This window comes from Lutzomyia longipalpis, chromosome 4 (assembly GCF_024334085.1).
Source record: "Lutzomyia longipalpis isolate SR_M1_2022 chromosome 4, ASM2433408v1".
NCBI classification, from domain to species: domain Eukaryota; kingdom Metazoa; phylum Arthropoda; class Insecta; order Diptera; family Psychodidae; genus Lutzomyia; species Lutzomyia longipalpis.
This window is the reverse complement of record NC_074710.1, coordinates 19767691-19783009: the sequence shown is the minus strand read 5'-3', so window position 1 is coordinate 19783009 and position 15319 is coordinate 19767691. Positions and strand designations below refer to the sequence as shown.

General features: G+C 33.3%; 2 protein-coding genes across 2 annotated transcripts in view; both read right to left on the bottom strand.

The window, feature by feature from the left end:
• The window catches only part of LOC129794675 (protein sax-3-like), a 144724-nt gene that overhangs the window by 43911 nt on the left and 85494 nt on the right, over positions 1-15319 (bottom strand). Inside the window, exon 3 of the mRNA XM_055835489.1 lies at positions 9886-9989. Coding sequence (XP_055691464.1) covers positions 9886-9989 — 104 coding nt within the window. The remainder of the gene's footprint in view (positions 1-9885; positions 9990-15319) is intronic.
• On the bottom strand, positions 11446-14501 carry LOC129794692 (uncharacterized). The gene is made up of 4 exons (XM_055835536.1): positions 14334-14501; positions 13398-13997; positions 13219-13284; positions 11446-13142 (listed from the first exon to the last, which is right to left on the bottom strand). Exons 1-4 carry the CDS (start codon positions 14494-14496, stop codon positions 11989-11991), a joined length of 1983 nt encoding a protein of 660 aa, XP_055691511.1. The 5' UTR covers positions 14497-14501; the 3' UTR covers positions 11446-11988.

Genomic DNA, 15319 nt, shown 5'->3' with positions numbered 1-15319 from the left:
TACCTTTGGAAAATAAATCATCAATCTCCGGGACTTGGGTGTTTTTCGTCCTTTTCGCCTCAAACAGGAGCATTAATTTTTCAAACTATATGCGACTGTACAGCAAGGAATTTTTTGTCCTCTCTGCCTGCCTCCCGGTGGCAATTTATAAATCAAAGGATCCCCCACAATGCCATGAAGAAGAGCAGCCTTTGGGGCTGCTTCACTCCAACCTGAGGAAATGGCTTTTCTATGCTGGAAGCAACAATGCTTTTGCACTAGGATGGTCTCTATTGAATTGTAATTTAAAAAAAGAATAAAAAAAATTCCAACTTCAACTCAATTTATTCCTCTTTCACTTCCTTCACCCACTACCACACAATCCAGCACAGAGTGATTGTGGTAAAAAAGAAAAGCAAAAAGATTCTCTTGAACATTCCTTGTGCATAAACAAACAAACGCGTCTCCATAAAATGTAGTTCAATGCTTAACACAAAGGGCCACATGATGATGAGTGATGGATGATGGTCCCACGCGGGGGAGAAGCATCAATTGCGCGGTGAGGGTGGAAGAGCAGCAGCGTATATGTAATTACCATAACAGAGAGGAGGAAGCCCTTCGTCATGCTGCGGCCTAATCCACAGCACTAAAGTGAAGCATTTTCCCAACAGAGCATCGAAGAAGAATTCTCTTCGTTAATTGTGTCACAGTGAGACATCGGTCTAACGTTAGTATGTATACAAAACCAGAGCAAACATCATCACAACACCAAAGCGAGGTTTAGTACAAGATTGCATAAGGGGCCACCACCATTGGCAAGTCAGGATGCCCCCTCTCTCTCTTCCTCTTTGTAAGTAAGAATAATTCATCAATATTAGCATTATAACATCGATTCCCCGAGGAAATTATGTGCGTTGTGTGAGTCATGCTGCGTGTTTATGGAAATGCTGAGTTCATTTTGGGAGCAATTGCATGATGGGATGTTAGGCCCTTCTTGCATTCTCACAAGGGGTCATGCTAAACTACTATTATGTCGTGAGAAGAGGACCAAAAAATCATTTCCAAGCTAATTAAACTAAATTAAAAAAAATTATTTAAGATATTTTATTTTAAAAATTACGATTTTATGAAGAAAACAATTAAAAGGAGTTGAAATGTGCCTGTATGGGAAAACCCTTTATTCGACAGACTTATAGGTTTACCCGAAATCTTGTAGAGAATCGAAAAATAAGTCACAGCGAAAAGAAATTAATAGGAAATCACCAAAAAATTGTTTTTTGCTTTTAGGATAATCCAGAAAATTCTTACCTATCCAAAAATGTAGGGGAGGGCGGGGCTAATAAAGTCACTTAAGGGTTTTGAAAAAGCCTAAAATAACATATTTCCCAAACACATAAAGCGAAATGTATAGCTCATTTCTTTAGGAAATTTACTGCCCTACAACTCTTTCTCAGACCATTTTGTTCTATCTAGCTAGGAAATATGATATTTCAGGCTTTTTCTAAACCCTTAAGTGACTTTATTAGCCCCGCTCTCCCCTAGACAATGACGTCATAATTGTCTTTTGTGTCCCTTGTTTCTAAATTAATTTGAAATTTCTGTCACTAAAGAAATTTCAAATTCCATAATTTTAAAAAAGCTGTTTTTTATTCTTAATTTTTTTTCAAGAATTTTATACTTAAATAAATATATTTTCTGTCAATATTTTCTAACCTTTCTAACGTAAAAGATTTTACATGACAGTTTTTAATTCTAACTTTTTTGTTAAAAAATATCTAATCTAATGTTTGATTTTATTCAAATTCTTATAAAATTTTAACGTTTTAAAGATTATTCAAATGATTTAATGATGTTTCATATTCCTTTGATGATTTTCTGTCAAAATTTTATTGACGTTTTGTAATTCATTGAATAGTTCTAACGAGGGCTGTGTGAATGTCAAAATGACGTCTGGCCCAGAGAATTATTAAAATAAAGAGAAGAACAAGGTCTAACAATCGTAATTTTTTTTTAAATATTTTTTTAAACATTTGTTACAAGATTTTATAGCATATTCTAACGTTTATTTGAATATTCGTTTGCTTAATATTTCAATCAAGATTTTCTAACGATGGAAATTTATTAAATTGTTCATTCATTTCATTATTCGCGGAATATTTTAAGTTTATTTCTCTAAAGCTTTTCTTAAACAATTTCTAACGTTATTGTATATTTCCTATTTATGAAGCATTTTGTGGGCGTTGGTGCTGCATTAAATTAAATCAGTTCTGACGTCTAATTCTGAGGCCAACACACAAAATTAATCTAATCCTAATTGCAAATTGACATAAATTTCAATCAAGTAAAGTGAAATTGGATGTAGAACAAAAGTCGAGACTTGCGATGGCAAAGATTAAGTAATAAATGATGAATTATCCAATTAAGTGATCAGCACTGCTGAGCCAATTGATTTGAATTGCTTGACCTCAAAAGGAAAAGCACGCACTTCCGAATGATTCGTTCTTTGCGCTGAAAAGATCATCATCAAACAAACTCTTTGATGCTGCTTCAGGCACTTCAAGAGGCAAAATATATTGTTTTACATCACACCACTGAATTACCGAGGGATGGGCCTTTGGAGAAATTTACCATGAAATTGATCATTAACTATTCCGTGTACTACAGCACATATTGGATGAGCGCCAGACAGTACTCAAATACTGATGATTGAGTTTGTTTGTTTGTTTGAATGTTTTTTTTAGCAAAATAAATAAATCGTGCTCATTAATCAATTTATTTTTATTGTAGTGTATTAATTTGTTTATTTCATTGTGGATTTTTTTTTTTAAATAAATTATCCACAATATTTATCTTTTCTCTCCCCTCCCATTCTCTCGCTTTCTCGCTCATTCTGTACATATATAATTTGCAATGCATTTTAATTAAACACCAAACAAATATACAAATTCGTTGCAACAAAAACTTGGATGGATGATATGCAAAAATTGATAAAGTCTGCTTGCTGCTGCTAAAAGGAAGTTCCTTCTTGCACCATCATTGTCTGTGCGGGGGAGGAGGCAAAGTCTCTTTTGGTATTGACATTCAGTTGAATACGTAATTGGACTCACACGATGACTCTCTCTCAAATAAAATGCAAAAACCCTCCAGTAAATTTCCAACAACTGTCCTCTTTTATTGATTTTTCGGATATGGAATTTGCATTATTGACGTCTTTTTGGGGAGGAGAAACAAATCATTCGAGAATGAGAAATGACGAGGAAGTTGGCTATATAATAAAATTATTCGGAAATGATGAAGAAAAAAAATTTTTTTTGGGAAGATTTCTTTAAAAGAGTAATTAATATTGATCAAGGGGTGTTTATCTGAATGAAATAATTCGTATCTTTGGAAATATTCGGATTATTCGTTAATATTCGAATGATTTGCCAAAGAAATCAAAATATTGGTTTTTAGCCTCAAAATGGCTTAGATTCAGGAGCAGAAGTCTGAAAAATATTAAATTCAAGCATTTAAAGGACTAAATTTAACCCAAGTAGTAAATTCAACCCGAAACATGTTAAATTCAAGTCTATAAAAAAGGCTAAATTTAAGGATAAAAATGTTTATTTCAGACCTAAAATGGCATATTGAAAAACAAAACCATTAAAAAATATATTTAATTCATGCCTAGAAAGGATAAAAAGCTGTGAATTCAAACCGATAAAGGACAAAAGGTAGTAAATTTAAGCCGAAAAGTAGTAAATTTACCCCAAAACCTTGTACATTCACCCAAAACGTGGGAAATTGAAACCTAAAAGTATAATTTGGTTTTCAGCCCTAAAAAGCAGAGTCTTCAGTCTCAAAAAAAATTAAAGACTGGAAAGTAGTAAATTCAAGCAGAAAAGGGTTAAATTTTTTTTATACGGTTTTGTGTTATTTGGCTTTTATCAAAGGAATTTTATGGTGAATTAGAATATACAGATCTTCGTAAATATTCTATTGATTCGCCATAATTATCAAAATATTCGTCAGATAAACACCCCTTGATATTGTTAATGTAATGTTGATATTTAAAATAAAAATTAAATAAATAAAATTGCATCAAAAAGCATCTTGAAAGTTTTATGCCATGAGCTTTGGGCTTTGAGCCGCCCGCCGCTCAATGTTGCAATACCTCCCACTTCGCTGCTGGTTTGAATATAACGAAATAAACCGAAAACTGATGTTCCTCCACCAGCCATGGGGCACGCCACTACTACCCTCCCTCTTCCGAAATGGATGGGCTCGAGGTGGATGCTGGCAAACTGCCAAATATATACAGTCTGGACTGAAATTCATTTGAACTCTCATGAGTGCCAGAGATGCATTACAACGGGTATTGGGGGGACTGGGGGGTTGTACAACAATATATATGAAGCTGAGAGAGCCAAAATGTATGTACCCCATGTAGCCAACACTCTCCCAAACCCACCGACCTTCCCATATGTACACGTCACACGTAGAGCAATCTCCACCGTAGAGCTCCATCTCATGGGATGTATGTACGACCACCCCCTGCCCAGTTTCAGGGGGCGGGGGGAGAGGTCGACAAAATGAAAATGCGGTGTAGTCGTGATGAGATAGTGCTTTTTGGAAAATCCCACGAGCCCCTTACGAAGGATCATCCCAATTTTCGAGCTCAACTTTGCCCCCGTATCGTAATTAAGATGCCACATCTCCACACACACACACAGCCACTCACACGTGCTACGGTCGCCGTGACGCTTCGTGACTCGGCATGATGGTGAAATTACTGCAGCAGAATCTTCTTGGAAGTGCCATCGCCTCAAATTGAGGTGAAATTTATTAATTTTTCTCCACTAATTTCCCATAACGTCCTTCCTACATGCTCCTCCACCTACACGCCTTCCTAATGCTCCCTGGCGTCGTCTCATGGGGATGGAGAAGGTTGCCAAATGGGAAATATAATTCTCTATGACGTCATAGTTATAAGATGTTTAATTGGGCAAGGAGAGAGCTTGAGAAAATCATTTTGATCCTTGTTTATGGAGTTGAAAAGTCCTTCTGACCATTTCTATATAACATACAGTGGATAGTAAAAGTACAAGAGATATTTTCAGAAGCAATTTGATGCTTGAAATTGCTGGGTGAAAAGAAATTTCCACATGTAATTGGTGCGCATATCTCCATAAAGTGAAGAAAATAGGATTCTCTCCGAAAGGAAGAACAGTGAATTCTTTTAAATGAATTTTATGAGAAAAATTTCTTTAAAATCCTGAAAAGGGAATTTAATAAATTTGAGAACATTTTTGAGGCAATTTTCTACAATAGTTTGAAACTAAATTTTGAGGAAAAACGCATTGCATAATGATTGAATAATTGGGCAAAAATTGTTCAATAATTGCAAAGGTATGTACACATTGAAAAATAATTTAAATTTTTTTTATTTCATTTCTTTTAAATATTTTTTATCTTCTTTGCCTTCAAATTTTTCATAAAAAACTATGTCATTTCTGTTTCATAATTTTTTCCAGATAATAATAAGATTATGTATGAGACTTGGAGCAATTATTGATCAATAATTGAATCACATGAATTCTTAATAAGGGATGGTCACGTTATTTTGGAAACTCGGGGACTTTCAAGAGCGATTTTCAAGCCAATTTTTAAACCAAAATTTTGAAATCTGCTTGCACTCTTGTTAAATGGACAAATACTGATAAGAATTCAGTATTTTTGATTTAGAAAATAAATTTTTGTGCTCAAAAAATTTATTTGAAATTCTCACATTTTGGCCATTTTGTTCCTGTAGAGTTTCCAAAATAACGTGACCATCCCTTATATGAATTTTAATTATTTCTTCTCAAAAGTTTCAGAAAAAAATAATTAAAATATCTTCATCGCAGAATTGTATCCAACGATGCATAAAATCGTCAAATTAAGAATTCCTGTAATTCAATTATTGATCAATAATTGCCCCAAATGTCTTACACAATCTTATGATTAGTAGAAAAATTTTTATGGAGCAAAAATGCTTCAATTTTTTATTAAAGATTTCGATACAAAGAAGATTCAAATCAAACTAACTCTAAATAATCAAACTTTAAATGGATCCAGGCCTAAATTGCTATCAGAAATACAAATTAAAAGAATCCTTTCATCAAATGCATTCAGCTAGGCCTCCACTTTGACTCTCATTTCCCTAAAATTTCAACCTCATAAACATATTACTTTTTAACATTATGTAGGTACCTGCACTGAAACCACCCTCATCTGCTGCTTTTTCGCGCAAAAAGGACTAACGAAATAAGAGAGCAGGTTGGAAAAAACAGAGCCCAAAATGGATTAACTAATATTGCAGAGTGGATGTTTTCTGTCACGTCAGAATCGCGCTCCATATACAAATGGAATTAATTTCATTAAGTGAGCTCTTGTGGTTAATTTTACCACCAAAAAAAATGAAAGAAAAGAAAATCCAATTATTAGGATAAAAGGATAAAAAGTTGGTAGCTGGACGAGCCAGGATTGTTTGAAATTCCGGAAAATCAATGGGGAATTGTCTCAACTGTCATACTCGGGGATCGTGTATTTTGATAAATGGTGGCAGGGGGTGAAATTGGAAAATCTGTGCTCTTTGCACTGGAAAATATCAAAATGTCTTTTGCAATGCCAAAAGGAAGTGCCACCATGAATAAATGGGACATGCCCAGTGATGCAGAGTTAATAAAATGCATGTTAAAGAATTATCTAGATAAAGATTAAAGATTTTTTTAAATTAATTTATTCATTTTTAGAAGTTCAAATGAATTGTCTAAGAATGTGAAGAAATTAGATTTTACTATATGTAGTAAATAAAATGAGTTAAGAGGATTAGAGAGCTACGTCCTAGTAGCTAGATAAAATGTCCGGAAATCCGGAAGTGGAAAATAAAATTAAACTCAATTCGAAATTTATAATAAAAAATCTTTTAAAAGATTTTCCTTCGAGTTTAGAGTCAAGAAAAGCTGTAATATAAATTCTACAAAATTTGGAATCCATAAACGTTTATTTAAAGGATCATTAAGGGCCGAAAGCTATGGAAAAAATCATTTTTTTGTAAGTTTAAGCTCAAAGTTATTGTAATTGGGAGAATTTGAATATCTTTATTAACTGATTCTATTAAATAAATGAAAGTAATCAAATCAAGAAATTTGATTTAAAATCTACAAAATAATCAACTCTGCTGTCCATGTGCGTTTGAGAAGAGACCACAAAGTGTGAGTTGGAGAAAAGTTTCCACCATGAACTTTGTTGCAAAAGAGTGGACTCTCGTGCAACTCTCAGTGGTATAAACCACAATGACTTGTCAGCCACCCACCCGAGTCATCTCTCAGCCCCTCCTCCCATCGTAGGTTTCCCTGCAATATAGTATATGTGAAACTTTCCGAAGGAAAGCTCTCGAGAAAGTTCATCCTCAAATACGATGTGCAATGCACAAATCCATCCGCACCAATTGTGGTCTCATGGGAGATTCTTTATTTTTCATCTTCCACCCAAGCTAATACTTTTCTTGCCTTCCATCTGTCACTCCCTTTTTTTGTCTCGCTCTGTTCCTTTCACCCCCTCCGGCACCATCGGGGATTAGCTGAGAAGCTAATCCCGATGGGAAATCGGTTGGGATGGTTCAATGAACCATTATTGGTTGTGTTGCGTTTCGTGAATTTCCATCATCGCCCTTTTCATAATTCATTTTCACGCACTCAGGCATCCCACACGCATCACCATCGATTGATAATTGAGAGGATGGAAAAATGCGTTAAGGGTGGTTTTTTTTTTACATTATTTATTACGCAAGATGGGCCCCCAATGTTCCCAGAGTTGAATTTTTCATTAAAATAATTTTGAAATTTATTTTTATTGATTTAAGAAAGTTGTAAAAATTTTCAAAAATTCACCTGCTAATTTCCCTAAAAAAATCTTTAATCTACGATCGTAACAACTCATTCCATTGCCAAACTTACCATCAAATTAGATGCAAAAGAATGAGGAAAAATTTTCAAAAGTCGTGAAATATTCATGAGCAAGCATAAAGGAGGAATTGAGCATAGAGAAGAAGCCAAGTTTGGGATAGCCTTTTTTTCTTCTTCCTTCAACACTAAAATAATATTTCTCTCTAGAATTTACTTAAGTTAATTGAGTTTGGGATATATTTTCTTCTATATGCGAAAAGAGCAAAGTTTTTGTGCTTTTCCCATTTGCTTTCTTTTTCTTCATTTTTCTCCTAGTGCAAAAAAATGGAGGATATATGTGGGTAGATAGCAGTGTGAGAAAAGCTTTGCGCGAAAAGAAGTAAATAAATAAAATTTATGAATGTCATAAGTTTTAAATATAAAAAGTGTCACTGGGAGCTTTCTTGCACGAACCACGGAAGACAACTTCTTATATTTATTTATTTTTTTTACTTCTTCTTCACCCAGCAAACACTGCACAATGCTTTATCACACGAAATACCATTGAAATTGCTTCGCTTTGTCTACTCCATGGCTGCCACATCGATTGCAACAGTAGAATACAAAATACTACCCCTTTTTTGGCGACAAGGAGCTTTTCTTTTGTACGCCATCCCCTCATTTTCCCCCTTTCCCTGAAATTGCATCTATGTATTCAATTTTTTCTGAATATTATCAAAAAAGTAATTTTTTATAATAAATTTCATTATACAAATAACATTCAATGATTAAAACCATTAAAACAAACAAACAAATAAAAATATTTAGATAAAACTCTTCTAGATTTTTTTTTCCAAAATCACCCCACACTCCTCTATAAAAAATGAAAGAAAAACATTTTCTCCATTTTCACTCCCTGTAAGTTTTTCATGAGACATTTCATTGCAAAAAGGCTGGAAAATGAAGAAAACCATGTGAGAAATTCCTAAGGAGAACAATCTCTTTTTCCGTGTCATTAACTTTAACTATTTTCTCGGAAATTTTCTTTGGAGCATTTGAAGCTTTAGAGAAAATTCCCAAAGAGGAAATGATTTTCCTCCGCTACTGTAATGATATCCTAACTGTAAAAAAAATGTTTTTTTTTCTAAATATTTAAATTGATTCTTGAGATGATTTTCTTTGTTAATTAATTGGAAATAAATGACTAAAATTTTTCAAAATGGCGGTCGGAGTGTAGTGTGGTTGAATTTAATCTATCTGCCTCTTTTCCGTTGACCGCATGCCTCTAAACGATGTAGAAAAGTAAGACGGACAAACGGATGTACGGTCTAAAGGTTTTTTTTTACATACGTCATAAGATATCGCGAATGTTAATCTGCTCATAGAGTGAGTTCCAGACCCTCAAATTGGAAAGAGCATAAAAGAGAATGAGGAGAGATGAATTAGACAAGGAGAGTGAAAAAGTTGTAAGAATGTAGCTAATTGTAGCAGAGAACGGTACGAAGAATAGAATGATGAGTCTAAGTTGAGCCTTCGTCAAATGTTACTGAGGGAGTTGCCCACAGCCTCCATGTGGTGCCCACAGTATCAGGGCACCGTATATTTATAAACAATTAGAATTATTTTTTTAAAAGTAGTCTAATTAATAAACCACGCCCCTTCTCTCCCTTATCTCCTGCTTCTTAAACATATAAAGCATATGCTTCTATGTGTCAATTTATGATTTCTTTTCTTTCTTTCATTACTTTCTCATAAGTAAAAAATATCTAAAAATTCATCATTAAAAGGAAGCCTAATTAATAAACCACGCCCCTTTTCTCCCTTATCTCCTGCTTCTTAGGCATATAAAGCATATGCATCTTTGTCAATTTATGATTTCTTTCTTTTCTTTTATTACTTTCTTATGAGTAAAAAATATTTAAAAAATCATCATTAATAGAGGTTAGATAATGATGCGTATGCTTCATTGCTTCTTTGTTTTAGAAACTAAATTACTTACTTGCAATTTGCAGGGTTGCATTGCGGGATACAGCCTTTCCTGCTGAACTCTCAGCTACGCAGAAGTACGTCCCTGCATCATGATCTCGCTTATTCTGCATTACTCTGTGAAAATCAAGAGAGAGAGAGAATTTATTGATGATGGCTTTTGCCTATCGTATATTGCAGGAACATCAGGATGGTGTGGAGGGTGACATGGGAGGCTTCCTGAGCCGATAAATGCCATCTTTCTCAGCGAAAATATCCCCAACAGCACCCATTTATCGGTGAGAGAATCCATGACAATTCAATACTTACCCCCATACCGAATGATACACCCAAAAGCCACCCCTCCCCCCTCCCATCTGTCCTCCCACACCGCCACCATAAGTACCGAAAACTTTGGGTTTGTTTATGTTTGCGGAGTGAAAGGTATTTCGGAATGTGCTTCTCTATATACCCATCGAGGTGCTTTGCCACCCCGGGTTATTGTGCTCTTCGTGTGCTCCACACACAGTTGATAGAAGCAAAACTTTATTGCTTTTGGTATTTCAACAAATCGCACACACATCTTTCACCAACTACTTCTTGTTTATTTACGCTCTTGTATCACTTTTTAGTGCTTCTCCTTATTATTTTTAGAGACCATTCAGGGATTAGTGGTCTATGGTTCTGTGGAAATGCTGTGGAGTCCAGATGGGTCATGTTTCCCAGCTAACACATAATAACTTTGACTTTACTTACTATTTATTAACGTTATAATAACGTTAAATTATCGTAAAAAATGGTCAGAATTTCGTCATTAGCTTACTAAATTCTAACGTCAGAATAACGTTATTTTTTGGTAAGTAAAGTCAGTAAAAATTGAGGCATTTTTAGTCATTTTGCAGAAATCAAATTTTTAATCATTAAAACATTACAAAATCTATTTGTAGATGATCAAAAAGCTATTAAAAGACGTTTTTGCTTCATTTACTTCAATATTTTCGCATAAATTCAATTTTTTGTGTAAACGTTGGAATATCGTCAAAAATAAGTCATTAAAGGTCAGTAAGATGAAAAATCAATCATTTTTTCTATCATCAAAAACTAATTAAAATGGCATATAAATGCATTAAAATGATTATTTGAAAGATAGCAAGTTGTTTTAGAAGCCTTTTTGAGCAGAAGAATCTCATTTATTATATAAAAATATACTTTCAATTTCTTCCTTAACAACGTCAGTATACCGTAAGAAAGCACAACATTTCTGACCCTCCATCAACTTTGGCTAAAATTCCTGCCGAAATCTCAACGTCAGAATACCGTAAGTATACTTACCCTCCACCAACCTTTGGTGTTGAGGGAGAGACAGAAAGAGAAAGACTGCGTGGGATATTTCTTTTTTGTATTTCTGCACTCTTCTTTTGACCTTTGACAGGCGTTTGTTTTGGTTTAGGTTTTTCACGATTTTCTCGAATAAATCAATAAAAATGATCAAAATGATCAATGAAATCGTTAAAGAAGATCATAATGAGGGTGCGCCAGGTCTTGTTCATTGAGAAATTCGTCATTTATTGTCGCAATTTTAGTATTTCGCGCATGTCATATAACTATAGGGAAGAATGCTTATGCGGGTGACCAAGATTGTGCGTATGTGTCTTACAAGACCTTCTACAAAGTTTTGTACGGCAGCAATGAAGTTAGAAATGGGACATCCGAACGTAAAGAAACCCTCTTAGAGTTTCTGAGATTCAAAAGACTCATTTCCATATGTGTGAGATATGATTTATGATTTTATTTTCAATTTTATGTAAAACCAATTATTTTTTAAATTACTACTTATACATTTTGTGCACAGTTATAGAATTAATTCTAAATTATAATAACAGCGCTTTTTTATAATAGCATTATATATAAAGCATTTAAAAAGTGTAACATTGGGCCTAATTCAGCGACCAAGAAACCATTGAAATCTTTGAATTTTGTACTGATATTTCAAGATTTCAAGCGAATTTCAAGGGTTTCTTGGTCGCTGAATAAGGCCCATTATCGATACTTTATTTATATTTTTTTCATTTTTATATTATGATAACAAATTTATTTACAAATCTTTGCTTCTTTCCTTTTACACAATTTAATCGGTTTAAAGGGTATAAAAGAGGGTATGTAAAAGCGGAATAAAAATTGTCTTAGACTTATGTTCCATACCAAACATTTTACATTTAATTTCAGACAATTTATAAATTCTCTTTCTATCATAAACTAAATCTGAGGAGCAATAAATATTCAAGGTTGATGATTTAATAACTTGAGTAAAATAATCTGAAATTTCTCGTACCTTTTGACCATAAATAACAATTTCTGAATTGTGCTGTGTAATATTTATAACTCTGACAATTTCATTTGAGTAATTCATAAACCAACAATTTTTATGATCACCCTTTAGTGTAAAATCTTTTCTTAAGTCTAGGGCCTTATAGGTACCAGAACATTCATCGAGTTCGTGTGAATTTGATATCTTTTTGTCCAACTTTGGATATACTTTAACCTTTTTTGCTTTTAGCAAGTCCACATAAGATTTTTCCATTTGTCTTCGAGCAATTTGAACGAGTGGACGATTTCCATTTCTCACTTTTTTTTTAATACTTTGCAATTCGTTTTCAAAGGGATAAGTAGACATGGATAATAATGGCCCATGATTTCGAACGTCATCAACCACGTGTATGATGCTGTGAATATTCATAACAATTTGATCGCGACCATAGAGCTGTATATATGTTTTTACAAATTCTTGTAACATGGCTTCCGCAACTGGCAGTAAGTGGTGATAATGACGAGATTCGCAAATTGTTACACTACAGAAAAGTAATAAGAAATTATAAAAAACATCTTCTTTGAGAATATCTTTTAAAATTACAACACCGGTATACATAAGGAAAGTTCGCCACTCAGTTGCCTTCCATCTAGAAATCTCATTCAAATCTCTGATATTACGATGAAGTTCTTTTGGTCTGTAATAATTAAGCTTAACCAACCTTCTAGAGACTTTTTTAGTAATTGCAGCTGGCCATTTTGAGTGGTAATTAAATTTACCTTCCATCCAACCTAAAACTAATCTTTTCATAACACCTAGGTGCAGTAAATGAAGATCATCGGAAACTGGAAATGCTGTAATCATGTCGATTGGCAATTCTTCAATAATAGATGTTTCATGGTGATGCGAGGGATCTTGACGTCTCCTAAAACTTTCATTAGTTCTCTTAGGAGCATTCAATGTAGGATAGCTCATTCGTGGTCCTACAATTAAAAATATAGTACATTATATACTAGATCAAACAATATGGTGAATATGGCGAATAAATGTATATTTTACCTGGATCATTTTCTCCTTCAACTGTGCATTTACTGCATCCATATCTGTGATTATAATACACGGTACCTAAAAATAATTAAGATTTATAGGTACCTTTAAAAAACATATTTTCCATCACATCTCTATCATATCCAAATTCTGTCATAATAGAAATTAAAATAAAATAATAAATATTATACCTTTAACAAATGCTCGCGCGGGAAGATCACACAAAAAGCTCTTAATAGAGACTATAATATGGTGCATGCCAATCTTCAAACCATTCCTTATTAGATCCTGAACATCTGGAATAAATTTTTCAAAGTATTCCGACACACAGGAAGGCTTACCGTTTCCACAATAGATTGCAACAACTTGTGGTGGAATATTAGGAAGCTCATCAATGGCACATAATATTGGCCATACATCAATCTTTGAGCTTTTAAATACTTGAAGACCATCTACATGAAACCTGATTGATATTTTTGGTAAATTGTCTATATTCAGTTGTTCAAGTTGTTTACAGACAACGGTTTTAACTCCATGATACCACATTTCTCCGTTTCCCATTGGCTTCACATCTATATGCCTTGGTGTTTCTAAGATTGTACGCGCATCTAAAGGTAGATATTGAAACATTGGAAATTGTCTCAAAATATGCAATAATTTTGTAAGTGCGTCATGTTTTATGTCATGCTCGATTGCCCAGATATGAATATCATTATGCAGATCTGGTGTATTATATTCCTCCTCATCTTCAGTATTTTCATCTGATGAATAATCCAAATTAATATTCTCTTCTGCAAAAGAAAGTAAATTCTATAACTTATTTCTAAAGAAATCTAGTCTTTAATTTCTTTATATTACATATAAAGTGTTAAAGCATCACTCATTTACGGGGCTATTACACTTAAGCTCCAAATGCTTGAGCATCATAACATAACCTCTATGTGAGTACGAGAGATACAACAACGCTGTTTTTTCTCGTTCTTTCTATGTAAAATCTTAAGCATCAAATTCTTAGAACTTTAGTGCAATAGCTCCCTTATTTTGAGGTTAGAACCCTTATTATAAGATCAAACTAAGCTAACAAAAAATCAAATTTTTTTTTCTTTTACTTGACATTTTTCTCTTACCTTCAAAATCAATGTCCATTGAAGTCTCATTTTCTTCTGCAATGTCATTGCCGACACTTATATTTAAAACTTGATTAGTATTATACGTATTATTTAAACTTTTTCGCAATGCATCAATTTTTCTATAATAGCTTGAACTATATCTGAATGATCTTCGTTCCATTTTTCAATTTTTAAAATATTAATCGAATAAAAAAAACAAGAAAATGCGTTCATATCAAGTAGTAGATGCACAGCTAAACAAACCGCGTCATTCGCTTTTCGGATAAAATGACCTTTTCAAACTTTTGCAAGCTGACACTGAAATGTCAACAACTGACATGAATAAAGTCATAATGAAATATCCTGACTTTCTAAAGGTCTGTTCACAATAGTGTTATAAAATTCTAGATTTTCGAGAATTACCACCTCTGCCTCCATAATTGTTATAAAAATGCTTAACAGCGCCCTCGTCTTGTGTAAACACATATGGTGATAAATTAAGGAAGTCCACATTTTATAACTAAGAGATGGATTTTTCTGAAGATGAGAACACGGTTTGTAAATTTGACAGCCGAGGTAGATCTTTACGGTACACACAGATCTAGAAACTCAAATTTTCTTAAGAATTTTCCTATAAAAAAAACATTCACATTTTTCTATATAAATTGTTTATTGATTATCATAAGTTTCTCCATTAAAATGAAGTTTTAACACTTACATTATATTTGTTTAAATTTTTGAATATTCTTCACTGACCAATTGACATAAAATTATAATAAGAATAAGTAAATAGTTATGTAGGTATTTTATAGTTAATGCAGCTAGTCTTTGTTTATATTTAATACATGATTGGCGCTAATATAGCCCTAGTTTAAAAAAAATCAATTATACTTAAACCTTCTTTGCATTCAGCAATTTCTCTTTTCGTTTAACGCGTTAATTAAAAATTTCTGATAAATGTTCTGAAACGTTTATTAAGCCAAAATTGAAAAAAAAACAACGTA

Excerpts from the sequence above, each read along its gene's own strand:
- LOC129794692 (XM_055835536.1), bottom strand. The coding sequence starts at position 14,496 with ATGGAACGAAGATCATTCAGATATAGTTCAAGCTATTATAGAAAAATT. Across the intron at positions 13,998-14,333 it reads AATGGACATTGATTTTGAAG|AAGAGAATATTAATTTGGAT; the intron begins GTAAGAGAAAAA and ends TTTCTTTTGCAG. Across the intron at positions 13,285-13,397 it reads CGCGCGAGCATTTGTTAAAG|GTACCGTGTATTATAATCAC; the intron begins GTATAATATTTA and ends AATTATTTTTAG.